Source organism: Phocoena phocoena, chromosome 20 (assembly GCF_963924675.1).
Source record: "Phocoena phocoena chromosome 20, mPhoPho1.1, whole genome shotgun sequence".
NCBI lineage: Eukaryota > Metazoa > Chordata > Mammalia > Artiodactyla > Phocoenidae > Phocoena > Phocoena phocoena.
The window spans coordinates 30556100-30582691 of record NC_089238.1 but is presented as its reverse complement, the minus strand read 5'-3'; the positions used below and the strand labels follow the sequence as shown (position 1 = coordinate 30582691).

The window sequence follows — 26592 nt, the reverse complement described above, 5'->3', positions numbered from 1 at the left end:
AGGCTGTGGGTGAGAAGGCTTCCTGAGAGCAAAGCTGATCCTGTGAGCTGTGCTCAAAGGTATCAAGTCCTCCCTCCTGGTGCCACCCTGGCTGGGCTGAAAGGAAGTGGGCAGGGCACCAGCTCCCCTGGGCATGATCACAGAGTGCAGGTATGGGATGCGGGAGGGGAGCTCTGGAGAGGACTGCTGCTTGTGCCTGCCCTGCCCTGTACCCATTTCCTCTTCTTGTTCCTCCAGGCAAAACCATCCCAATTTTCCTTTGGGGGACTCCCTCTTCCCCAGTCTCACTCCACGATTCCAGGCATCTATATGTGACCTGAGGTGCACTATCTCCCTGAAGACAGGGATTACTTCAGGGATGGACATGTGCCCATGTCAGTTCAATAGAGTTTACCCAAAACTTTTGCTGGAATTATTGGGAAAGAGGGTTTCTAAGCAGATAGGATGTAAGTCTAGAATACTGTTGTTGTCTAACCTCTCCAGGGGACAAATCTGCCTGAGAGTGAAGCCAACACAGAGAGGTAAAAAGCTGAGGGATAGAGACAGAGTCTTGATGATATCATATGTGCATCTGGATCCGGACATGCCTGAAACCATCAACTCCTGGACTTTTCAGTTAGTTACCTGAAGATTCTGTTACAACATACACCTTTCTCTTCTCAAGTCACTTTGAGATGAGTTTTCTCCTCCTGCATTAGAAAATCCTGACTCATACAAGCTCACTGAAATTCACCCCACCCCACGCTTCTCTTTGTTGTGAGTTCACCAAGATTGTGCTGATTTCATTGTGACACTGCAGCTAACAGTCCTGACCAGTATGCAGGAAGTCCCAGTAAGGGTCCCTCCGTTATGGGTTGTAGCCCCGCAATCCAGGTGTGTGTGTGTGTGTGCGCGTGCACACCCACGTGTGTTATTGGGGAGAGAGGATAATCATGGAAACACTTCCACGTGATCTCAGAAGGATAACATGGGCTCTTAGGTTCTCTGGATTCTCCCAAAGTCACCGACTCTCCCCTTATAAGCGGATCTCTTGTGCCACATGGAGAATTGCTGAAATAAATTTACCTCTTTCCAGGCATCAGAAAACAGTTGTGTTTTTATCTTTGAGCACATTGGTCACCTTACTTGAGCCTGAGAAACCAGGATCCAAGGCTACCTTGGACTTAACCCCTGGAAACAGAGCAGACTCCAGTGCTGGAGGCTGGCTGCTGGGGGTTCAGGAGCATCCTCAGGGGTCCAGGGTCCAGACTCTCCCCTTATAAGCAGATCTTATAAGTGGTGATCTCTGGGTATCTGTTGTGCTGTAGCTTCCTGTGATGACCCACTACCATAGCCATCCACCAATCCTGAAATGTCGCCTTCTCTGTGAAGCATCCCTGCTTACTATAATGAATGCGTCCCCTCTCTGTATTCCCACCACACTTAATCCACTAAGTATAGGGGCGTGTTTCTCCTTGAATAGTTCCTTATGAGCAGGGACTATATCCAGTTATGTCTGCATCACCCACGCTGTTACCTCCCCCCATACACTTAGCAAAGACAGATGGATGGGTGGAGGGAATTAGTCAATACTTGGAGTATTGAATTGGGGGGATAAGTGGATAGATGGATGATAGCTAGCAGATTAGGTGATGGATGGGTCACTGATTTTAGAGAGATGGATGATGAAATACAGATATATGAATGATTGATAACGGATGAATGAATGTTATAGATGAGTTGACATTAGATTGATGAAAAGATACTGGTGAATTGGATTCATTGGTGGATGGACACATGTATAATAAGATGATGAATGAATGGATGGATGAATAGATGGATGGATGGTTGGATGGATGAATGGGTAGATATACGATTATGTGAGAATCACTACTGAGGCAGACGTGCAGAAAATCTAGAAAATTGGGCCACCACTGCATTATAATTGAGGTGGTTTCTAAATTAACCAAGACAATTGTGACAACCTTTCTGAAAAGCTTTGTTCTGAATAACCCCATTCCCAAAATTCAGGATGGTAATCACCTCTGAGAATGTGTAATGTTTAATTTCTTAAAAATCTATCAGATTCCACTTATATGAATGAATCTAGGATGGGCAAATTCATACACAGAAAGTACATTAGAGGTTTCCAGAGACTGGGGGGAAGGGGAGAAGACAGAGTAACTGTTTAAAGAGGTAGGGATTTTTTGTTTGGGATGATGAAAATTTTTGGAAATAGTGGTACTGGTTGCACAGTACTATGAATGAAATTAATGCCATTGAATTGTACACTTAAAATGATTAAAATGGTAAATTGTATGTGACACATATATATCTACAATAAAGAAAATAGTCACATATAAAAAAATCTATCAGAAAAACAAGATTGGAAAAAGTAAGTTTTGATAGATATGAGGAGTTATTACACAGTTGTTCATTATGTTATTTTTTGTCTTTGCTAACATCTGAGTTATTCCATAATAAAAAAGAAAGAAGGAAATTCCCCATTCAGATCCAGTCTGACACTGCTCTTGAGAGGTGAGAAACTGTCCCAGGTAGTTTTTCCAGGGCAAGGGGATAGGTGAAATGATGAAGCCTGGGGCCATGTTTACAGGGCGGGGAGCTTGTGTGGCCATGAGAGTGGATGTACTTACCATCTTCAGAGTTATCTCCAAGAGCTCGTCCTCTGTCTTCTGGCGCAGGCAGTGAACAAGGACAGCTGAGGTGGTGCTTTTACACCCAGCAAAGACAGCAATTTTCTGCAGAGATCACAGGTGACAGCAGAATTCAAGAGCCCTGTCTCTTCCCTCCATCAATAAAGAGGTGTTCTGTTCCAACCTCAATTTCTAAAGTCAACACATGGTAGCGAAGATACTCTAGACCAGTATGTCCTGGATCCCAGACGTGCCAATTATACTCCTCAGCCTCTGCTGCCTTATCTCTGTTCAAGTGGACACAATGATCTCAAAGCTGAACATCTAAAGAGAGGCAGCGTGGAGTGGGGCTTGAGAGCATGGAATCCAGAATCCCACTAATTTCAAATCTCAGCTGATCCAATTGATAGCCTTTTGGCCTCAGGCTAGACACTTGCAAAGTGCAGCCAGAGGGGAAGATGCAGAAGGAGAGAAATCAGGCTCCACGATGGTGGGACCATGGAGAGTGCACATGGGCTGCCCAGAGCCCGGTCCAGTGTCTGACATACAATCAATGCTCAGTATGTATTTGGTGAAAAATTAAATAAAAAGGGACATGAAGAAGTAGAGTGGAGAGAGAGAGAGAGAGAGAGAGAGAGAGAGAGAGAGAGAGAGAGAGAGAGAGCGCACAAGAATATGAGTCTTGGATTCTCCATTCTGCCAATTTTTGGTCCTGTGTGACAGCAAAATCCAGCACCATTTCTGCCACCTTTGTTTCCTTTAAATAAACTCCCCCTTCTTGACTTAAGCCTAATCAATGGGCTTCTGCTGTTAATAGCCAAAGAATTCTGAAAAACAGTCTCAACAATTTTTTAAATTCTTGGTGTCTTATCTCTTCCCCTCCTGCTTACCAGTCAGTCCGTTTAGGTCTGGCTGCTGCCCCCACCCGTCCACCTAACCAGCTCTCACAGCCGACGGAATCGCTCCACATCAGTGACTCCAGCGCACACCCCTCAGCAGAGCCTCCCTGTTGCTCACCCTTCCTTGGCTTCCTAACACTCTCCAAATAAGACAAAGTCCTCACCAGGTCCTCTGCAGCATGGCCCTGCCGATGGCTCCATCCTCACTTCACTCCAGGTTCCGTCTGTTCTTTCTGCTCTGGCCACAGCAGCTTTTCTCGCTCTCTCTCAGTTGAGATACCTGCTCCTGCCACAGGACATTTGCACAGGCTGCTCCCTCTTCCTGGATATTCTTTTCTTACCAAGTAATTTACTGCTCATCCTTCTCATCTCAACTCGTTGATCACTTTTTTTCATGAAGCCTTTCCTGAAAACCTCCCCCTGTCCACTGGACTAAGCGCTCCTTTTGGATTCTGTTATGACATCAGGTATCTCTCCTCTACTGCTCTAGTCACAGTTGACACTTTGTAAGTTGTGCAATTATATAATTATTAATCTGTCTCCTCAATTATAACAGAAGCTTCATGAGGTTGCGAGATGTCTGATTATATCAAAACTATTTGTTGAATGAATGAATGAATCAATGAATGAATTCTTCAGGAACCCACCCCAGTCACAAGCCCCCAAGGAGAATCCACTCCAGGCCCACATGGTGCCAATGAGTTCATCAGATTTCAGACCCTGAGCGAGGCAAGATAGGATGACAGTTCACTGACCACTGTCCAGGCCAGCACCCCACCTGGAACACTTTGGGAAGTGTGTTCAGTGGACCGTGCATGGGGCTGGCAGTCCAGAGTCATGAGCCTGAGTCCGGCTCTGCTCTGATCACTTGCTGACGCTGGCAAGTGCTTCTGCTCTCTGCCCCAGTTTGCTCAGCGGTAGAAGGTGGAGGTGGGATGAGGCGTGTCCTTGCCCTCCCTGCTCAGCCACCCTCACTTCTGTGATTCTTTGAGGATGTCAACTGGCTCCCACAGCAAGAAAGACCCCTGACAACTCCAGGAGAGCAGAGCAAAGGGTGTGGGGACAGTCCAGTGTGAGACTTACCTTAGCTGCGGCCTTCATGTCCTTCTTGACCAGGACAGAAGTGAGGGCCACACCACTCTCAGAGATGGCCCGGTGGAAGAGATTCTTGGCCAGGGGAGATAACACCTGGGAGGAGGGTGGCGAGAAAGGGAGTTTATGCTCACGGGGAGGGGTCTTCAAGAGTACCCCCATCCACAGCCCTCTCCTGGGCTGTTCCCCTGGAGACCATGGGGCCTGGCTTCTGCAAGAAAATCTCAGCTGGAAGGAGCCAGGAGCAGAGTGAAGGACAAAACAGGAAGTGTGTGGCACACACTGATTATAACAATCAAAGTGTCTGAAAGGCAGCTCAGCAATTCCTAGCAACACGTTAAAGCACAGTTCTGATGCCCCATTTCCATTACTCAGGATTTATTTTAAGGAAAATGATCATGGAGGCACACAAAAATCTCTAAAATGTTCATGTTATTTATAACAGTAAAAACTGGAAATAACACAAGGTTCTACTATATGACATTGGGTAAATAAGGTATTTTTCATTCTTACAATGAAATACTATACTATACTCGACTACACACACAAAAAATATGAAAGAATAATGGTGAGGGAAATGTTTGTGTTATAATATTAAGGATGTTTTTTTGTTTAAAAATTCATAGATACAGATAGGTAGATAGATCATGGATGATAGATACATAGATAGATAGATAGATTCATTCATGGAAAAAAGACTAGAAAAATAAAACTGTCAATGGTGACAATCCCTGGCTAATGGGATTGTGGATGAATTTTTATTTGGGGAGAGTTATCTATGCTTTTCTTTTTTCTCCATTTTATAAAATAAAAACATTTTCCTCTGAAGATTCAACTATGAATCCAACATATGCTTTTAAAATGCAGTAATAGCACTGACCCTCTGCTCAACTGTGAGGCAGTTGGAGGGTTTCTAACAGCTCCCAGCGCCTTCTAATCTGGTTTTCCACCTTTGCTTCCCTCGGTGTCTCCCAACTGCCATTCCCACATCAGGCTCCCAGGTCGTGTCTGTGTTCCATTTCCCGGGTCCCATCCCCCCTTCCATCCTCCTTCCTCTCTCTACCTCTCCTCCCCCAGCCCGGCTCCATCCTCAGCCCCAGAGGCTGCTTCCCTCCCTCCTGAGCATAAACAAGCCATCAGACCTCCCCAGAGGAGGCCTCTGACCTGTTCTTAGTGTTCATGTCCCCTTGAATTGTAGATCTGGCTTCAAGCCAAATAATGACATTGCCCCCAACTTCATGGTTGCCTCCTCTTATCCAGAATTTACACCCACCCCTACTTCCCAAGAGGAGTGAGGTGAGTACTAATAGTAAAATGATTAGGAAGGAGAGTAAGAGCTCAACCAACACAGGACAGGAGGAATGTCTCCGTTGCAGCCGTGGCTGGAGATATGGCCCCAGGATGCTAAGCTGAGCTCTGAGCTTCCTGCGGTCCAAGAAGAGTTTGGCCATAACTTTCCACGATCTGATGCTGCACAGAATAGGGTCAGCCTTGAATCCAGGTCCCATGACTAGACTGGCTGGTCTGCAAGGGGTCCCATCGGTAGCCACATCAGGGCCAGGAACACTTACAAGAATAGAGACACTTTCCCCTCCTGCTGACTCTCCAAAGATGGTCACAGAGCCTGGATCCCCTCCGAAGTTGGCAATGTTCTCCTGGACCCAGTGCAGTGCGGCCAACTGGTCCAAGTGACCCCAGTTCCCCCGGCTGTGTTCATCCCCTGTGCTGTAAGAGAACAGGGTGGGGTTGAGAGCAGACATGTCACAGCAGGGCTCTCAGGACCACAGATGGGGCTGGGAGTCTGGGTGAGCCTTCTGCAAGAGACTGGGCTTCCAGAGCCCTGACACTGGGGTCTTCACCTGCCTCCCATCCTGCAGCATTGTTCCGCTGTAGCGCTCTATACATCCATCCCACATCTATTTATGGAGCATCTACTATTCTACAGTTCCAAAGGGAATTCCAGGCAGAACAAACAGCACATGCAAAGGCCCCGGCATCCAGTGAACAAAAGTGTGAGCCTAGGACCTACAGCTACAGAGGGCCCTGAGGGCCTCGGTAAGGATGTCAATGTCATCTTGAGTAAGTTAGGAAGCCATTGCAGGGATGACATGATTCCATTTATGTCTTAAATGATCACTTTGGCTACTGTGTGGATCAGACACGGTGTAAAATAGCAGGGTTATAGAAGTAGGTGTTATTACAACAATCCAGGGGAGAGACACAGAGTGCTTTGAACATATTGTAAAAGTGGAGCCAAGAGGATTTGCTGGTGACTGGATGTGGGGTGTGAGAAAAAGAAAAGAATCCAAGTGCCCCCAGGCTTTTATCCTGAGTAACTGGAAGGGTGGAGCTGCCTGCAGCTGAGCAGGAGGCCCTGTGGAGAAAGGAGGGTTTGGGGCAGGGGCATCGGGAGTCAAGGGTTAAGTGTGTCCGTGGAAGGGAGAGGTGCCCTCAGGTGTCCCGTGGGGATGGCAGGAGGTAGTTAATGATGTACCTGCGGGTTTCAAGGGAGAAATGGGCTAAAAATAGGGAGCCTGGAAGTGCCCCCCGAGGTCACTCAGGGCACCAGTGGGACAGAGAAGAAGATGCACACAGAGGCTGAGATGGGGAGGGGAGGGTCCGGGAGGGGCCAAGAAGGAGCTGCCATGAGGGAGGAGGTGGCCAGGAGCCAAGAGAAGGAAATTTTTCAAAAAGGTTTGAGGGGTGACGTGCGGTTGCTGCCAAGGCTGGGCCGCTGGTGACCTGGACCAGAGCAGTGTGGTGTCTGGTCGGGGTGAAACCCTGACTGACGTGGTAGAGGAGAGCCTGGGGGAGAGGGAAGGGGGAGTGTACACAGTTATACTGTAACTGGGAGCAGCCGTTGGCTGCGGGCGAAGGACATGAGGAGTCTCAGTGAAGGTGACACATCCCGGGACGCAACTCGCCTGGGACAGCCCTCTTCCAGCCCATAGGTCTTTCCAGTGAGATGACCACCCCTCCCCCAGCCCACCCACCAGCCATCTCAGGTAAGAGGTCCTGGGGCTGGTGCATTCAGAAAAGGCTCAGTAACTGTGCCTGCAGGAAGTCCGGTTCCTGTCCCCACGGACACTCCATGGAGGAGACTCGAGCCTTCGCTCACGCATGTGCCAAACTCCACGAAGGAAATGGGGTGAGTGGGCCCTATGCTCCTCTCCGTAGACGTGTCCACTGGAGTCAGGTGCTCATTACAGCCTCCAAGTTCCAGCCACCCGTTCCTCCACCTACAAGACTTTACGGAGCTCCCACGTGAGTCTGCTCCTTCTTTCCTTCCCCATGAGGTAAGATGTATACGCCTCTAACTGCTGTGCTGCATGTTAACTGTCACCTTATAGGTATGCAACATGCTGGGCAGCACAGGTGAAAAAGAGATGAGCATTTCAGACGAGGTAACATTTGGGTTGGGTTTTGCAGGAACAATAGGAGTTTGTCAGGCAGATTAGGCACTTTACATGCAAGTAAGTAAACCAGGGTGGCTGGGGAAGGAGAAGGTAGGTAGAGCCCAATTATGAGGGGACTTGGTGTCTTAGTAGGGAACCTAGCAAAGATCCCTTTGAGGGCTTGCATGACCAGAGTGGGGTCCTAGCACTCCCACACTGAGGGTCAATGTGCCGTGAGGAGAGTCCAGTGTCTTACCTGAAGAATCCCCAGATGCCCAGGCGGTACTGAACGGTCACCACCACCACGTTTTCATGGGCAGAGAGAGCCAGCCCATCATAGGTTGATGCCCCGCCCAACATCAGACCTCCTCCGTGGATCCACACCATCACCTGGATGGGGAGGAAGCAACCATACAGGGCGTAGGAAGCAGAGCTGGGAAAGACCTCAAGAGGCTGCCTGGTTTGGTCATCTACCCGTTCTCCCAGCTGTGGCCCAGGCCACCACCCCACTCAGTGCACCCTGGCTGCCCCTGCCTGTCTCCCCTGCCTCAGTGCCACCTCCTGCCAGTGCTCTTCATGCTGAGATCATCATGGGAACAGCCAAGGCTAAGAGCGCCATCTTCTCCCCAACACTCCCACAGTCCTCACTCCCGGACCCCTCACGCAGCTCAGCACACTCCGCACGCAACAGCCCTTGGTTAGAAGCTTATTTCAGCTTCACCTTAGTTACCTTTTGTGTGGTGAAATAAACTTCTCACGTGAATGATGACCATGTCAAGAAGCACACGCCCTGGGTGGTACCTCTTCTTAATAGGCCTTTCCACTGCCTCCTCTGCTCCCCAAATCTCACCCATCCTCCAAAGCCCAGCCTAAAAGCCACCTCCTCTAAGAAGTCTTCAATCATCTGATGAATATGATTTGAAAACCTACCAGGGACTGTGGTAAGAATTAAGGATGAGAGTGGACATGACAATTCATAATGCGTGGCCCTGAATTTAAAGAGTTCACATAGCAAGAAAGTGAGAATGGCTAAAATAATAGTATAATGATTTTGTTAATAAAAAAATCAAAGAACGCATACATGAACTATGTGTCAAGTACTGCTCTAAGCATTTAAAAATAAACCATCCAAAAAAATAAAAAAATAAACCATCCACAAGATAGGGACTACTATTGTCCCATTTCACAGACAGGAAAACTGAGGCACTTAACCACCCTGAGGTCACGCAGCTAACAGGTGGTGGAGGCAGGACTTGAACCCAGGCAGTCTGGCTCCAGAGTCCACATGTTGAGCTGCCCAGCACATGGCAGCCAATGGCCACAGTGCAGTAGGCTGGCTGTTGGGGCAGGAGGAATTTCTTCCCTTCAACTCTAACTAATGCATCAGCAAGACTTGCCTCGTGTGCTGTGTCAGACACCGACATAAATCTTGATATTCATCATTGAACACTTGTGTGTGATTATCCCTGATTTGAGGAAACAGAGCCAGGTCTCTCAACTAGTAAAAGGCAGAACCAGGATTTACACCCAGACCCTGCACTTCCAGAGCCTGTCCATAGTAGAGGTTCTCCAGCTTCAGGTTCCTGGAGCCCCTGCTCCTCCTACATCTCTGATCCCTGCCTACCTCCGGGCAGAGGGACTGAGTCCAGGCTGAGCCAAGGGCTGGCCAGCAGTGATTTGCTGAAGAAGCTAGTCCAGCTCTGTGCAACCCAGATGCTAAGATCCTCGAAGGCAGGGGCTGTGTGGTCATGGTTTTATGTTCCTCCTTTCTCTTAACCCCCAATTCTAGCTATGCATATGGGGGCGCTGAGTATGTACTAGGGGAATGAATGAATGCATGAATGAATGAATTAACAATTGTCCCCACCTCTTTGAGCCCAGCATATGCAGGGCCACCTTCTAGTCACAAGTTCACAGATGCCCTCCTCCACATCTGGGCACCGTGCCAGAGGTGTTCCTGGGAGATGGCTGGGTGCTCACACCCTGCCTGTCTCTACCCCACTGACCCCTCCTTTCCCAGCAGACCAGCCCCACCCTCCAGTCTGAGTCTGGAAGGCTGCCCCATCTCTGGGCTTCCATTTATTCTGGAAATGCTGACTCCCTGGGTCATCAGCTTGTGCGAAAGACAATTAGGAAGTAAAATTATCTACAATAAAATCTTGATAGTTGGCAAAGGCAAAGGAAAGTGCTTCTCTGTTGCTCCAGGCTCTACACCCTCCACCTGTGACACTGAGACACTGAAAGTTTGTCAGAGAAGGTCTCTGTGTGCTGAGGAAAGGCCACACACAGGCTCCACTTGCTAGTGTGTGTGTGTGTCAAAGAGCGTGACTTGAGATCAGGAGACCCGTGCTCTAGTCCTGCAACCCTACTCTGTGACCTCGCCTTCCCCTCACTGGGCTTCAGTTTCTCTATCTGTAACAGAACGGTTGGGTTGTTGGCTTATCTCCAAGATTCCTTCCAGCTCTGACTTTATTGGAAATTATGTCTTAGCCACCCTGGGTATCAGATTCCTAATCTAACAATTAAGAGTAATCCTTCTTGTCCATCTATTAGCATGAGAGACCTTAGAAAAATTAAAATGTTCATTACAGATGTACAGCAAACTCCCCCAGAGGCCCTATGTCTGTCACTATGGGAAACTGAGGTGTGGAAAACCTGTGTTTCCTGATGTCAGGTTTGGCTGTGGTAGTAAAGAAAGCCCTGGGGTCCCTGGAACAGCCTTGGTCCAAGACGCCCCAACCCAACACTGCCTTCATCCCCCTCCAGTCTACACCAGCCTTGACCATTTGTTCCCACTGCTTACCGGCAGCCCACTTCTCTTCCTCAAGTCAGCAGGAGTGTAAATATTTAGGTAAAGACAGTCTTCGGAAAACCTGAGATTAATGTTCTCCTTTCTGTTGGTAAAGAGCTCTGAGACCACTTGCCCCGCCACTGGGTCTTGGGAGCACCTGGGAGAGGCAAGGAGAGACATGAATTCTTGAAGTTCAATCAGAGCTGACCAAGGAGATGTCTCCTGCAGTCAGGCCAGGTCTTGGACTGGCAGGTTTAGGGCAGTAAATAGAGTTGTTCTCACCAGACTCAAGACACTGGGTTACGTAGGAGGCTACTAGGGGCATCTGATGGGGGCCTCTCAGGCTCACCAAGGTCTCCCAGGACCAGGTATGGTGAGGCCTGACCCTCTTCCCTTCCTGGGGCCTTTGGGATGCCCTGAGTCAAGGAAGGAGGCTGCCTATATGCTGCTGGGCCTGGGAAAGGACCATTTCCTGCAGGCCCTGGGTCCAGACCAGCTCTCCGCTGGGCGCTGTATGATGCCCGCCATAGGGTGACCATATTCTGCCAACAGGGAAACATGTTCTAGTCCACGGGAGACTTCCATAAACCAGGAGAAATCACCCAAACGGCAGTTATTTACGGCCTACAACAGGTCAGAAGTGAAATATTTGTGGGGCAGCTTTAGGGGAACTACGCTCTAGTCCTGCCTCACCCTAATTTTTTTTTTTTTTGCAGTACGCGGGCCTCTCACTGCCGTGGCCTCTCCCATTGCGGAGCACAGGCTCCGGACGCGCAGGCTCAGCGGCCATGGCTCACGGGCCCAGCCACCCCGCGGCATGTGGAATCTTCCCGGACCAGGGCACGAACCCGCGTCCCCTGCATCGGCAGGCGGACTCTCAACCACTGCGCCACCAGGGAAGCCCATGCCTCAGCCTAATTTGCTGGGTTTCCTTGGGTGAATTCTTTGCCTGCTCTGGGCCCCAGTCTGCTCCTCTGTGTAAGTGAGGGGAGTGATTTCCATAACGGTCTTGCAGCACTGACATGCTAAAATTCTATCAACAACCCATCACAGGCAAGAACTATTGGTTGCCCTAATAGGAGATTTTTTTTATCATTTAAATTTTATTTATTTATACAGCAGGTTCTAATTAGTTATCTATTTTATATATATTAGTGTATATATGTCAATCCCAATCTCCCAATTCATCACACCACCAGCACCACTCCCCACTTGGTGTCCATACGTTTGTTCTTCATATCTTTGTCTCTATTTCTGCCCTGCAAACCGGTTCATCTGTACCATTTTTCTAGATTCCACATATATGTGTTAATATACGATATTTGTTTTTCTCTTTCTGACTTACTTCACTCTGTATGACAGTCTCTAGGTCCACTCATGTCTCTACAAATGATCCAATTTCGTTCCTTTTAATGGCTGAGTAATATTCCATTGTATATATGTACCACATCTTCTTTATCCATCCATCTGTCGATGGGCATTGCGGTTGCTTCCATGAGCTGGCTATTGTAAATAGTGCTGCAATGAACATTGGGGTGCATGTGTCTTATTGAATTATGATTTTCTCAGGGTATATGCCCAGGAGTCGGATTGCTGGGTCATATGGTAATTCTATTCTTAGTTTTAAAAGGAACCTCCATACTGTTCTCCATAGTGGCTGCATCAATTTACATTCCCACCAACAGTGCAAGAGGGTTCCCTTTTCTCCACATCGTCTGCAGCATTCGTTGTCCGTAGATTCTTTGATGATGCCCATTCTAACTGGTGTGAGGTGATACCTCACTGTAGTTTTGATTTGCATTTCTCTAATAATTAGTGATGTTGAGCATCTTTTCATGTGCCTCTTGGCCATCTGTATTCTTCTTTGGAGAAATGTCTGCTTAGGTCTTCTGCCCATTTTTTGATTGGGTTGTTTGTTTTTTTATTTATTTAATTTAATATAATTTATTTTTTAACATCTTTATTGCAGTATAATTGCCTTACAATGGTGTGTTAGTTTCTGCTTTATAACAAAGTGAATCAGCCATACATATACATATATCCCCATCTCTCTTCCCTCTTGCGTCTCCCTCCCACCCTCCCTATCCCACCCCTCCAGGTGGTCACAAAGCACCGAGCTGATCTCCCTGTGCTATGCGGCTGCTTCCCACTAGCTATCTGTTTTACCTTTGGTAGTGTATATATGTCCATGCCACTCTATCACTTTGTCCCAGCTTCCCCTTCTCCTTCCCCGTGTCCTCAAGTCCATTCTCTAGTAGGTCTGTATCTTTATTCCCATCCTGCCCCTAGGTTCTTCATGACCATTTTTTTTCTTAGATTCCATATATATGTGTTAGCATACGGTATTTGTTTTTCTCTTTCTGATCTGACTTACTTCACTATGTATGACAGACTCTAGGTCCATCCACCTCACTACAAATAACTTAATTTCATTTCTTTTTATGGCTGAGTAATATTCCATTGTATATATGTGCCACATCTTCTTTAGCCATTCATCTGTCTGTGGACACTTAGGTTGCTTCCACGTCCTGGCTATTGTAAATAGAGCTGCAATGAACATTGTGGTACATGACTCTTTTGAATTATGGTTTTCTCAGGGTATATGCCCAGTAGTGGGATTGCTGGGTTGTATGGCAGTTCTATTTTTAGTTTTTTAAGGAACCTCCATACTGTTCTCTATAGTGGCTGTATCAATTTACTTTCCCACCAACAGTGCAAGAGGGTTCCCTTTTCTCCACACCCTCTCCAGCATTTATTGTTTGTAGATTTTTTGATGATGGCCATTCTGACTGGAGTGAGGTGATACCTCATTGTAGTTTTGATTTGCATTTCTCTAATGATTAATGACGTTGAGCATCCTTTCATGTGTTTGTTGGCAATCTGTATACCTTCTTTGGAGAAATGTCTATTTAGGTCTTCTGCCCATTTTTGGATTGGGTTGTTTGTTTTTTGATATTGACCGGCATGAGCTGCTTGTAAATTCTGGAGATTAATCCTTTGTCAGTTGCTTCAGTTGCAAATATTTTCTCCCATTATGAGGTTTGTCTTGCTTGTGGCTTCCTTTGCTGTGCAAAAGCTTTTAAGTTTAATTAGGTCCCATTTGTTTATTTTTGTTTTTATTTCCATTACTCTAGGAGGTGGGTCAAAAAAGATCTTGCTGTGATTTTTGTCAAAGAGTGTTCTTCCTATGTTTTCCTCTAAAAATTTTATAGTGTCCGCTCTTACATTTAGGTCTTTAATCCATTTTGAGTTTATTTTTGTGTATGGTGTTAGGGAGTGTTCTAATTTCATTCTTTTACATGTAGCTGTCCAGTTTTCCCAGCACCACTTATTGAAGAGATTGTCTTTTCTCCATTGTATATCCTTGCCTCCTTTGTCAGAGATTTGTTGACCATAGGTGCATGGGTTTATCTCTGGGCTTTCTGTCCTGTTCCATTGATCTATATTTCTGTTTTTGTGCCAGTACCATATTGTCTTGATTACTGTAGCTTTGTAGTATAGTCTGAAGTCAGGGAGTCTGATTCCTCCAGCTCCGTGTTTTACCCCTCAAGATTGCTTTGGCTATTTGGGGTCTTTTGTGTCTACATACACATTTTAAGATTTTTTGTTCTAGTTCTATTAAAAATGCTATTGGTAATTTGATAGGGATTGCATTGAATCTGTAGATTGCTTTGGGTAGTAGAGTCTTTTTCACAATATTGATTCTTCCAATCCAAGAACATGGTATATCTCTCCATCTGATTGTGTCATCTTTGATTTCTTTCATCAGTGTCTTATAGTTTTCTGAGTACAGGGCTTTTACCTCCTTAGGTGGTTTATTTCTAGGTATTTTATTCTTTTTGTTGCAATGGTAAATGGGATTGTTTCCTTAATTTCTCTTTCTGATCTTTCACTGTTAGTGTATAGGAATGCAAGAGATTTCTGTGCATTAATTTTGTATCCTGCAACTTTACCAAATTCATCGATTAGCTCCCGTAGTTCTCTGGTAGCATCTTTAGGATTATCTCTGTATGGTATCATGTCATCTGCAAACAGTGACAGTTTTACTTCTTCTTTTCAATTTGTATTCCTTTCATTTCTTTTTCTTCTCTGACTTCTGTGGCTAGGACTTCCAAAACTTTGTGGAATAATAGTGGTGAGAGTGGACATCCTTGTCTTGTTCCTGTAATTAGAGGAAATCCTTTCAGTTTTTCACCATTGAGAATGCTGTTGGCTGTGGGTTTGTTGTATATGGCCTTTATTATGTTGAGGTAGGTTCCTTCTATGCCCACTTTCTGGAGAGTTTTTATCATAAATCAGTGTTGAATTTTGCCAAAAGCTTTTTCTGCAACTATTGAGATGATCATATGGTTTTTATCCTTCAGTTTGTTAATATGGTGTATCACACTGATTGGTTTGCACATACTGAAGAATCCTTGTGTCCCTGGGATAGATCCCAGTTGGTCATGCTGTATGATCCTTTTAATGTGTTGTTGGATTCTGATTGCTAGTATTCTGTTGAGGATTTTTGTGGTTATATTCATCAGTGATATTGGTCTGTAATTTTCTTTTTTTGTAGTATCTTTATTTAGTTTTGGTATCAGGGTGATGGTGGCCTCGTAGAATGAGTTTGGGAGTGTTTCTTCCTTTGCAATTTTTTGGAAGAGTTTGAGAAGGATGGGTGTTAGCTCTTCTCTAAATGTTTCATAGAATTCACCTGTGAAGCCATCTGGTCCTGGGCTTTTGCTTGTTGGAAGCTTTTTAATTACAGTTTCAATTTCATTACTTGTGATTGGTCTGTTCATATTTTCTGTTTCTTCCTGGTTCAGTCTTGGAAGGTTATACCTTTCTAAGAATTTGTCCCTTTCTTCCAGGTTGTCCATTTTATTGGCATAGAGTCGCTTGTAGTAGTCTCTTATGATGGTATGCATTTCTGTGGTTTCTGTTGTAACTTCTCCTTTTTAATCTAATTTTATTGATTTGAGTCCTTTCCCTCTTTTTCTTGATGAGTCTGGCTAAAGGTTTATCAATTTTGTTTATCTTCTCAAAGAAGCATCTTTTAGTTTTATTGATCTTTGCTACTGTTTTGTTTCTATTTCATTTACTTCTGCTCTGGTCTTTATGATTTCTTTACTTCTATTAACTCTGGGTTTTGTTTGTTCTTCTTTCTCTGGTTCCTTTAGGTGAAAGTTTAGATTGTTTATTTGAGATTTTTCTTGTTTCTTGAGGTAGCATTGCTACAAGCTTCCCTCTTAGAACTCCTTTTGCAGCATCCCATGTGTTTTGGGTCGTCATGTTTTCATTGTCATTTGTCTCTAGGTATTTTTTGATTTCCTCTTTGATTTCTTCAGTGATCTCTTGGTTATTTAGTAATGTATCGTTTATCCTCCACATGTTTGTGCTTTTTACATTTTTTCCCTGTAATTGATTTCTAATCTCATAGTGTTGTGGTCAGAAAAGATGCTTGATATGATTTCAATTTTCTTAAATTTACTGAGGCTTGATTTGTGACACAAGATGTAATCTATCCTAGAGAATGTTCCACGTGCACTTGAGAAGAAAGTGTAAATCTGCCATTTTTGGATGGAATATCCTATAAATATCAATTAAATCTATCTGGTCTATTGTGTCATTTAAAGCTTCTGTTTCCTTATTAATTTTCTGTTTGGATGATCTGTCCATTGGTGTAAGTGAGATGTTAAAGTCCCCCACTATTATTGTGTTACTGTCGATTTCCTCTTTTATATTTTTTATATATAATTTTTGCGGTACGCGGGCCTCTCACTGCTGTGGCCTCTCCCGTCGCGGAGCACAGGCTCCGGACGCGCAGGCTCAGCGGCCACGGCTCACGGGCCCAGCCGCTCCGCGGCACGTGGGATCTTCCCGGACCGGGGCACGAACCCGCGTCCCCTGCATCGGCAGGCGGACTCTCAACCACTGCGCCACCAGGGAAGCCCCTCCTCTTTTATAGCTGTTAGCATTTGCCTTATGTATTGAGGTCCTCCTATGTTGGGTGCATATATATTTATAATTGTTATATCTTCTTCTTAGATTGATCCCTTGATCATTATGTAGTGTCCTTCCTTCTCTCTTGTAACATTCTTTATTTTAACGTCTATTTTATCTGATATGAGTATTGCTACTCCAGCTTTCTTTTGCTTTCCATTTGCATGGAATATCTTTTTCCATCCCCTCAATTTCAGTCTGTATGTGTCTGTAGGTCTGAAGTGGGTCTCCCGTAGACAGCATATATACAGGTCTTGTTTTTGTATCCATTCAGCGAGCCTGTGTCTTTTGGTTGGAGCATTTAATCCATTCACATTTAAGGGAATTATCAATATGTATGTTTCTATTACCATTTTCTTAATTGTTATGGGTTTGTTTTTGTAGGTTCTTTTCTTCTCTTGTGTTTCCCACTTAGAGAAGTTCCTTTAGCACTTGTTGCAGAGCTGGTTTGGTGGTGCTGAATTCTCTTAGCCTTTGCTTGTCTGTAAAGCTTTTGATTTCTCCATCGAATCTGAATGAGATCTTTGCCGGGTAGAGTAACCTTGGTTGTAGGTTCTTCCCTTTCATCACTTTAAATATATTGTGTCACTCCCTTCTGGCTTGTAGAGTTTCTGCTGAGAAATCAGCTCTTAACCTTATGGGAGTTCCCTTGTATGTTATTTGTCATTTTTCCCTTGTTGCTTTTAATAGTTTTTCTTTGTCTTTAATATTTGTCCATTCGATTACTATGTGTCTCAGCGTCTTTCTCCTTGGGTTTATCCTGTCTGGGACTCTCTGTGTTTCCTGGACTTGGGTGGTTATTTCCTCTCCCATATTAGAGAAGTTTTCGACTATAATCTCTTCAAATATTTTCTGGGGTCCTTTTTCTCTCTCTTCTCCTTCTGGGACTCCTATAATGCGAATGTTGGTGTGTTTAATGTTGTCCCAGAGATCTCTTAGGCTGTCTTCATTTCTTTTCATTCTATTTTCTTTATTCTGTTCCATGGCAGTGAATTCCACCATTCTGTCTTCCAGGTCACTTATCTGTTCTTCTGCCTCAGTTATTCTGCTATTGATTCCTTCCAGTGTATTTTTCATTTCAGTCATTGTATTGTTCATCTCTGTTTTTTCTTTAATTCTTCTAGGTCTTTGTTAAACATTTCTTGCATCTTCTCAATCTTTGCCTCCATTCTTTTTCTTAGGTCCTGGATCATCTTCGCTATCATTATTCTGAATTCTTTTTCTGGAAGATTGCCTATCTGCACTTCATTTAGTTGTTTTTCTGGGGTTTTATCTTGTTCATCTGGTACATAGCCGTCTGCCTTTTCATCTTGTTTATCTTTCTGTGAATGTGGTTTTTGTTCCACAGGCTACAGGATTGTAGTTCTTTTTGCTTCTGCTGTCTGCCCTCTGTTGGATGAGGCTATCTAAGACTTAGTCTTGTACAAGCTTCCTGATGGGAGGGACTGGTGGTGGGTAGAGCTGGGTGTTGCTCTGGTGGACAGACCTCAGTAAAACTTTAATCTGCTTGACTGCTGATGGGTGGGGCTGGGTTCCCTCCCTGTTGGTTGTTTGGCCTGAGGCAACCCAACACTGGAGCCTACCTGGGCTCTTTGGTGGCGCTAATGGCCGACTCTGGGAGGGCTCACGCCAAGGAGTACTTCCCAGAACTTCTGCTGCCAGTGTTCTTGTCCCCGTGGTGAGCCACAGCCGCCCCCAACCTCTGCAGGAGACCCTCCAACACTAGCAGGTAGGTCTGGTTCATTCTCCCCTGGGTTCACTGTTCCTTCCCCCTGGGTTCTCATACGCACACTACTTTGTGTGTGTCCCTCCGAGAGTGGAGTCTCTGTTTCCCCCAGTCATGTCCAAGTCCTGCAGTCAAATCCCACTGGCCTTCAAAGTCTGATCCTCTAGGAATTCCTTCTCCCATTGCCGGCCCCCCAGGTTGGGAAGTCTGACGTGGGGCTCAGAGCCTTCACTCCAGTGGGTGGACTTCTGTGGTATAAGTGTTCTCTGGTCTGTGAGTCACTCACCCAGCAGTTATGGGATTTGATTTTACTGTGATTGCGCCCCTCCTCCCATCTCATTGTGGCTTCTCCTTTGTCTTTGGATGTGGGGTATACATTTGGTGAGTTCCAGTGTCTTCCTGTCGATGATTGTTCAGCAGTTAGTTGTGATTCCGGTGCTCTCACCAACTGTTGTTTTAAATACTCCTTATATATTAACTCATTTAATCTTCACATCAGCCCCATGATTTAGGTTCTATTATTATCCACATTTTACAGTTGAGAAACTGAGGCACAGAGATGTTAGAGAATTTGCCCAAGGTCACACAGCCAGAAAGAACCATACTATGTAGTGCTTATGTTTCCAAGGACATTATAAGCTGCATTTCCAGATCTCAGTGTCCCCTCAAAACAGCACGACTGCCTCCAGTATGTCGATGAGGTAACTGAAGCACTGAGGTGCTTGGATGACACAGCTGTCAATTGGCAGAGTCAGAGCTCCAAAGATAAACTCTTGATTTCCATCCCAGGGGAACTTTCCCCAGATCACCAAAGCAAGGGGCGTAATATTCATAAAAGAAGACAATCAAAAGTTTAAAAAGAGAAAAATAAGTCAATGTCACTAGTATTCAGATAAATGTAGAATAAAGAGAATAATCATATATATAATGACGAAGATAATAAAAATTATCGCTATTTTGCCTATTCAATAGCCCAAAATCATTTCTAATAACCCAAAACATTGTTTAAAATTCAGTTAATGGAGGTTTTCATATATTAAATAAAGGGGTGCAGTTGGAGTATTTCTGAAGGATAATTTTAAAAATACTCTTACTCGGAAATGTTATTTCTTAGAACTTATCCAAAAATATTTATGAACATGCATGAAGATTTAGCTACAGGATATTCATCACAGTGCTACTTATATTATCAAAATCATCAAGAACAATTAATAATCCCAAATAAAAGGTGCGGTAAATAAATTATGATTCAATATGCAACGTAATGCAGCTATTAAATGTCGGGGTGTGATATTTAATGACATAGAATGATGTTCATGAGATACGTTCATGAGCAAAACAGGCATCTAAAGTATCTGTCTTGGGGTTTCCCTGGTGGCGCAGTGGTGAAGAATCCGCCTGCCAATGCAGGGGACATGGGTTCCAGCCCTGGTCCGGGAAGATCCCACATGCCGTGGAGCACCTAACTCTGTGAGCCACAACTACTGAGCCTATGCGCCACAACTACTGAAGCCCGCATGCCTAGAGCCTGTGCTCCATAACAGGAGAAGCCACCACAATGAGAAGCCCGCGCACCACAACGAAGAGTAGCCCCCGCTGGCCGCAACTACAGAAAGCACGCATGCAGCAACGAAGACCCAGCTCAGCCAAAAATAAATAAATTAAAATAAATAAATAAAATAAAGTATCTGTATCGTGTAATATGATATTGTGATATAAGAAGAAATATGTATTTGATTTTTGTCCAGTTTCTGCTGAAGAGTTTTTTTTTTTTTTTTTTTTTTTGCCATACGCAGGCCTCTCACTGTTGTGGCCTCTTCCGTTGTGGAGCGCAGGCTCTGGACGCGCAGGCTCAGCGGCCATGGCTCACGGGCCCAGCCGCTCCACGGCACGTGGGATCTTCCCGGACCGGGACACGAACCCGTGTCCCCTGCATCGGCAGGCGGACTCTCAACCACTGCACCACCAGGGAAGCCCTGAAGAGCTCTTAAACCCTTGAAATCTCCTGAGTGGTGTATACTGTTGGGTTAATGAGGTCACTTTTGGACTTCATCTCAGAGCAGGAACTGGTTGCCAGAGGAACAATCATGTGATTAGAGGGTTGGAACTTTGCGCCACAGCCCCCTGCCCTCTGGAAAGGGGAGATGGGCTGGAGAGGAATCAATCACCAGTGACCAATGCTTTCAATCATCCTGCCCATGTAATGAGGGCTCCATAAAACCCAAAAGGACAGGGTTCAGAGGGCATCCTGGTTGGTGAACCAGAACTCTTCTAAGTGCCACCGTGCTGGGTCCCAAACTCCAGAAGGATGGATGGATGCTCCTTTGTTAAGGACCTCACCCTATGGATATCTTCATCTGGCTAGTGGCTTGTACCCTTTAATATTCTTCATAATAAACTGGTAATCTAGTGAGAAAATTAATTTCCTGAGTTCTGTGAGCTGCTACGGCAAATTAATAGAACCTAAGGAGGGGGTCACAGGAACCTCTAATCTATAGCCAGTTGGTCAGAAGCATAGGTGACGACTTGGACTTGGAACTGGCATCGAAGCAGAGGGAGTTATTGTGGAGCTGAGCCCTTAATCTGTGGAATCTGATGCTATCTCTAGGAAGAGAGTGTTAGAATTAGCTAAATTGTTGGACACACATATGGTGTGTGAGAATTGCTTTTTGGTGCGGGGGAAAAAACACACACGTTAGAATTGGGTACAGAAAATTATGTGATTACATTTTAAGGGAGAAATTATGCAACAGATAAAAGACTGGAAAAATAGAATCTAAAATATGAACAACAGTTCTTGCTCGGTGGTGTACAATTTTCATTTTCTTACCTTTACTTAACTATATTTTCTCACTTTTATGTAATAAGTATGTATTACTTGCAATCAGGAAATTAAATGTATACTTGCAATAAAAATAAATAAAACATATTAATTGCAATCAGGAAATAAAAAGAATGAATATTATTTTAAAAGAATGGAAGAAGTAAGGAAGGAAGGGAGTAAGGAGAGAAAAGAAGAAAAGAAAATTCAGCAAGAGGCAGGACCCTGGAAATTATTAGAAATCTCTTGCTGAGATAAATACGGTCTGAATCAATGCTTGTAGACATCTAAGGTGCCTTGGGGGACAGTTGTGAGTCTTCTTGCCCAACTTGACCAGCTAACTAGAACACATCAACCATTGTTCTGCTTGTGACTAGGTAGCCAGACACATTTGGGAGTTGAGAACTTGCCCAGTCAACACCCCAAAGCACTACCCATCGACACATCTCCTGGCCCACCTCACTTCCCACTATGGTAAAGTTCAAGAAGGAAAATGAATAGAACTATGAAAATTAATAAAGAGAACCCTCACTAAAATGGAATCTGGAGGTGAGGAGGGGGAGATCTCAGGAAGATATCACTCCACCTCAATACAGATCCCCCTAGGAAGAGACATACTGTGCACCTCTGACCAGAAGTGACACGACTTTACCACAAGAAAGATTTCCTCCTTGCCTGGCAACAGCTCAGCCAATCAGAGACTATCATTACTCAGCCAATTAAAAGCCACTACATAACAAACTCCCAGTTTCCTCCAATGGACTTTTTGTTTATAACAGTGCCTTCTAACTTCCCCTTTGCCTCTATAAAAGAGTTTCCTTTCCTTTTACCAGACTTGCATGTGGTTTGCCATAGTGGCATGTCCCCAGTTGTGATTCTTTGCTGCTCCCAAATAAATCTCTGGTTTTGCTGGTAAAATATCTGGTTGTTTTATTGTTTTAGGTTAACAGAATCATTACTTTTTTTTTTTTGCGGTACGCGGGCCTCTCACTGCTGCGGCCTCTCCCGTCACGGAGCACAGGCTCCAGACGTGCAGGCCCAGCGGCCATGGCTCACGGGCCCAGCCGCTCCGCGGCATGTGGGATCTTCCTGGACTGGGGCACGAACCCGTGTCCCTTGCATCAAAAGGCGGACTCTCAACCACTGCGCCACCAGGGAAGCCCGAATCATTACTTTTGAAACCTCTCACCTGCTCAACTTTCTATTTTTTTCCACAACACTTATCATATTCTAACATACTGTATAGTCTATGTACTAATTTGCATATTGTTTACTATCTATCTGCCCCTGCTAGAATGCAAGCTCCATGAAGGTGGGATCTTTGTTCTGTTCACTAATAGATTCCAGGAAACTAGAAAATGCCTGACAAAGTTGCTCAATAAATATTAGTTGAATAAAGGGCTCTAGAATGCTGTGAGAGTTCTGAAATGTTTATAAGGATCTACAATATCTTAGGATTCCAGAACAAAGTATGGGCCACTCAGAGGATCGCGTTGGCTCCTTCCTGCGTCCCTTTGAGGCTAACATCCCCACTGGAAGATGCCAGAGTCACACCTTGACTTACATGGGAGGGTAAGAGGTGGTATTCTTCACGAAGATCCATGGTTCTGCAGGCTGCGGTGGAGCAAACCTCAAGGATCCAAGAGGGGGCCTGGCAAAAGGGACTCCCAGGAAAACGGCCACAGGCTGTGCAAAACCTTCTAAGCTGACGTATTTCCCCAGGACTCTGCCCTGCGCGGTGTCCACAACAGGCGGTGAGGGTGGTTGCCCTGCTCGACATTGAGAGGAAATGAGAACATGTCAGTGGTGAAGGTGTGAACTGGATTCTGGGTGAATTTTGTTACTTTTGCCACGTGATCTTGAATGTCCCCTCAACTCTCTAAGCCTCAGTTTCTTCGTATGTAAGAGAGAGTGAAGCTAACTGTCCTTCCTAACTCACGGCGCTATCTGAAGGAGCGAATTGGAATTGGAGGTATAACAGCATCAAATAAGACATAAATGCAAAAAGAAGAGCCACTGGGAATGAAGAAGGCATTCAGTTTCCACACTTAGGAGCATCTAGAAACAATCACTGGACGCTGGTGCCGAGCTGCACGCTGGATGAGAGGGTGAACAAGAGCAGGCTGCTCTTCTCAGAGATCTGGCCTTATGTGGAGGATGAGCCACATACATACCTGACCCTACTGCTGGGAAGAAAGTGGTCTGTGTCCTGAGAGAGGTACCAAGTAAGGTGCCATAGGAGACAGAAGAGGGAGCGAGGCCTTCTGACTGGTGGCTTCATGGAGGCAGTGACCTTGGAGCTGGGACTTGCAGTAGTGGAAGGAGTGACAAGGGGAGGTGGAAGAGGGTGCTTAAAGGTATAAACAGAGATGAGATTGTGCAGAGGTGAGGCTCTGCGACAGCAAAGTGCAAGACCTGCTTGAGGAAGAGCGATTGGCCCATTTGGGTCAGGAAGAGTAATGGGGGAGGAACATAATCCTGGATGAGACAGGTTCATGTCTGGGAGGGTCTCAAACGCCAGGCCAGTGATTCGGGCTTTATTTAGTGGGTAAATGAGCAGCAGTGAACCGTCCTGGAGTAAAAGAGAGTGACACAATCAGCTTGAAGAGGCCCCTTCTGCTGGCTCTGAGCACGGTCATGCAGAGGGAGCGAGATGGGCTCAGATTCCATCTGTCCCCTTCTCGTGGAGCAGACAGTTCTTTCTCACTGAGCTGAAATGCGTCTCCCTGAAGCTGCCACATCAGTCCTGGTCCTACCTGCTCTGGGACATCCTGCACCTTCATGTGACAGGCAGCCTTAGTGACCCATGTTCATACCCATCCCTCAAGTCTTCTCTTGTCCGTCCTCAACAGCTTCAGTTTGTTTAAGCATCCTAACAGGAAACAATTTCCAGCCTCTCATCCTCCCAATTGTTCCCTTTAGATATAGACACAAGGTCAACCTCTCTCTCAAAGTATGTGGCCAGAACAGAAAAGAATAACCCAGGTTTGGTCTTACGGATAAATCTGATGATAACCTTCAAGAGAGATGAAGTGGACAAGGGTGGCAAGGGTGAAAAAGTGGGCGATTGGCTGAGAGGTATAGGCAATACTGGTAACAGCAGCAGCTACCGCTTGTGTTATACGTAATGTTTGTATACTGAGCACTTACTATGTGCTACATGGGCATTCCAGTTCCTTTAAACTAATCTTCACAAAAGCCTTGCTAGGTAGACATTAATATGTCCATTTTACAGATGAGGTAACTGAGGAAATGGAGGCAGCCAGTATGGACTTTCTAAAGGTAGAACTGGCATGGCCCTGCCAGGGGGTAAACAGCAGGAAGGGAATAATCTGCCCCTAATTTGGTTCTTACTCTGCTCTTACCCTCAGTTCCAGGCCTCTCACAGTGTCATAGGCCCAGGAAGAAGAGAAAACCCAGTGGAGCCTGGGCTGTCAGTGCACTGACAGCCAGAGCACTGGCTCTGGACTCAGGAGGTAGAGATAGAATTCAGAGCATGATTTTCCGGTTGACCTTGGGCATGAACATTTCCCTCTCTGAGTCTCAGTCTCCCCATCTATAAAATGGCACAGATGCATTCTGAGGTCCCTTGCTGCACCCTTGTATTAATCAGGTCTTTTATGTTCTGTATTCTGATGCCTTGACATCTGGGGCCTTGCTGATTCTGGAGGGACTGCCCCTCCCAGAGTTCGCCAATCCCTGATGATAGGAATGAACTTCCCCTTCAAGCGTGCCAGAGCCTGTACCCCAACTACCTTCTTTACCAGGCCCTCCACTTCTGGCCATTATCATCCTGCCCTAATCACTCCAGGCTAAGTACCTGACAACTGTGCAGTCCCTAAGCCCCAGAACCTGTTGAAATTGGCTACTTTGCCAATCCCAAACCTGCTTATTCTGCTTCACCTCGACCTTCCCCCCAGCAACCAAGATAAAGCCCCTCACCCCCAGGTCCTCCTTCTTCCCTGTGTCTCATGACCCACCCAGGGCTTCACCTCTAGGCCCCCCATGGTAGTTCCGTACTCCTTCCTCTGGGGAAATTGAGTCATAAACCATCTTTTCAATGACAGTTGGTTCCTGATCTGTGGGCCTTAGAATACCCCAAATTGTCTATTAATACACTGTCTTTTTTTTTCTGGCTGCCCTGTGAGGCATGCGGGACCTTAGTTGCCCGACCAGGGATCAAACCTGCGCCCCCTGCAGTAGAAGTGCAGAGTCTTTAACCACTGGACCACCAGGGAAGTTCCAATACACTGTCTTTTAAAACAACTTCTTTACCCCTTTTTTGCACTCTCTCCATTCCAGGCACGCTCTCAGAAACAACAGCCCATTTCAACCTCACAACAGCCTAATGATGTAGATACAGCTTTCACCCCCATTTTATAGAGGGGGAAACTGAGGCACAGAAAAAGGAAGTCCTTTGCCTAAGCTCACAGTGCTAGTAAGTGCTGAGCTGGGATGCAAACCCACACATTCTGCCTCCAGAGGCGGTATTAATTTTCTGGTAAGCTAAGCTCCAGGATTTGGCCACGTTCGTATTAGTAATCAAGAGGAAAAGATATGGAACTCTCCAGAGTCCTCAACTGGAGGTTGAGGTTAGCTGGTTGTCCAACCAGGAGGTTAGCTGGTTGTCCTCCTCTGGTGTGGCGGCATGCAGCCGAGTCTAGGGTGTTTATCGTCCACTGTGTCTCCTGCTGCGGGGGACCAGCTGGGCTAGACGGTCCAAGTCCACAGAGCGTGCGCTGCTGCAGAACCGCCCCTGTCACTCCTTCCCCTTGTCCCACACAAGGATTTCCAAAGGTCCCCTGCTATTTGAATTTAGGAGGACTCACCCAAAGCCGTGAAAGTGGTGACGGAGGACAAGACCAGAGCGAAGAGCCACATCGTGGAAGGACAGCAGCTCCTGTGCCCGCAGGTCTCGGCCCTGCTCAGAGGGGCTGTTCCAGTCCCCGCCCCCAGTCCCCGCCCCCAGCTCTCTGCACAGGCTCCCGCCCCAGTTGCTCAGTAGCCTAATCCGGAAATAACAGAAAAGCTCTCCCACCCTTCCCCTTGGGCTGCTGTTTTGGGCTGTAAGCCACGCCCACCCAGAATTTACCTTCTTTTAAATCAAGAGCCCGGACTTTACTCTCCAATTACAGGTAGCCACCTACAGGTTCAACGATTTGTTTCATAAGTGTTTCTCCCTTCCTGGACTCTAACCTTAGTGTACTGTGGGCTACCAAGGCAGACACAAGCACACAGAGGCCTTTGGAC

At 45.8% G+C, this 26592-nt stretch overlaps 1 protein-coding gene across 2 annotated transcripts in view; it reads right to left on the bottom strand.

The window, feature by feature from the left end:
• Window positions 1-26284, bottom strand: part of LOC136140659 (liver carboxylesterase-like) — a 35341-nt gene extending 9057 nt beyond the window's left edge. Inside the window, exons 1-7 of one of the 2 annotated variants that reach the window (XM_065898830.1) lie at window positions 26172-26284; window positions 22907-23111; window positions 10823-10967; window positions 8276-8409; window positions 6196-6349; window positions 4616-4720; window positions 2634-2738 (exon numbers count right to left, since the gene is read on the bottom strand). In XM_065898830.1, coding sequence (XP_065754902.1) covers window positions 2634-2738; window positions 4616-4720; window positions 6196-6349; window positions 8276-8409; window positions 10823-10967; window positions 22907-23111; window positions 26172-26223 — 900 coding nt within the window. In that variant the 5' untranslated portion in view covers window positions 26224-26284. Of the gene's footprint in view, window positions 1-2633; window positions 2739-4615; window positions 4721-6195; window positions 6350-8275; window positions 8410-10822; window positions 10968-22906; window positions 23115-26171 lie in introns of both variants that reach the window. The other variant, XM_065898829.1, reaches the window with a different exon arrangement.
• Between the last annotated feature and the right edge of the window lie 308 nt (window positions 26285-26592).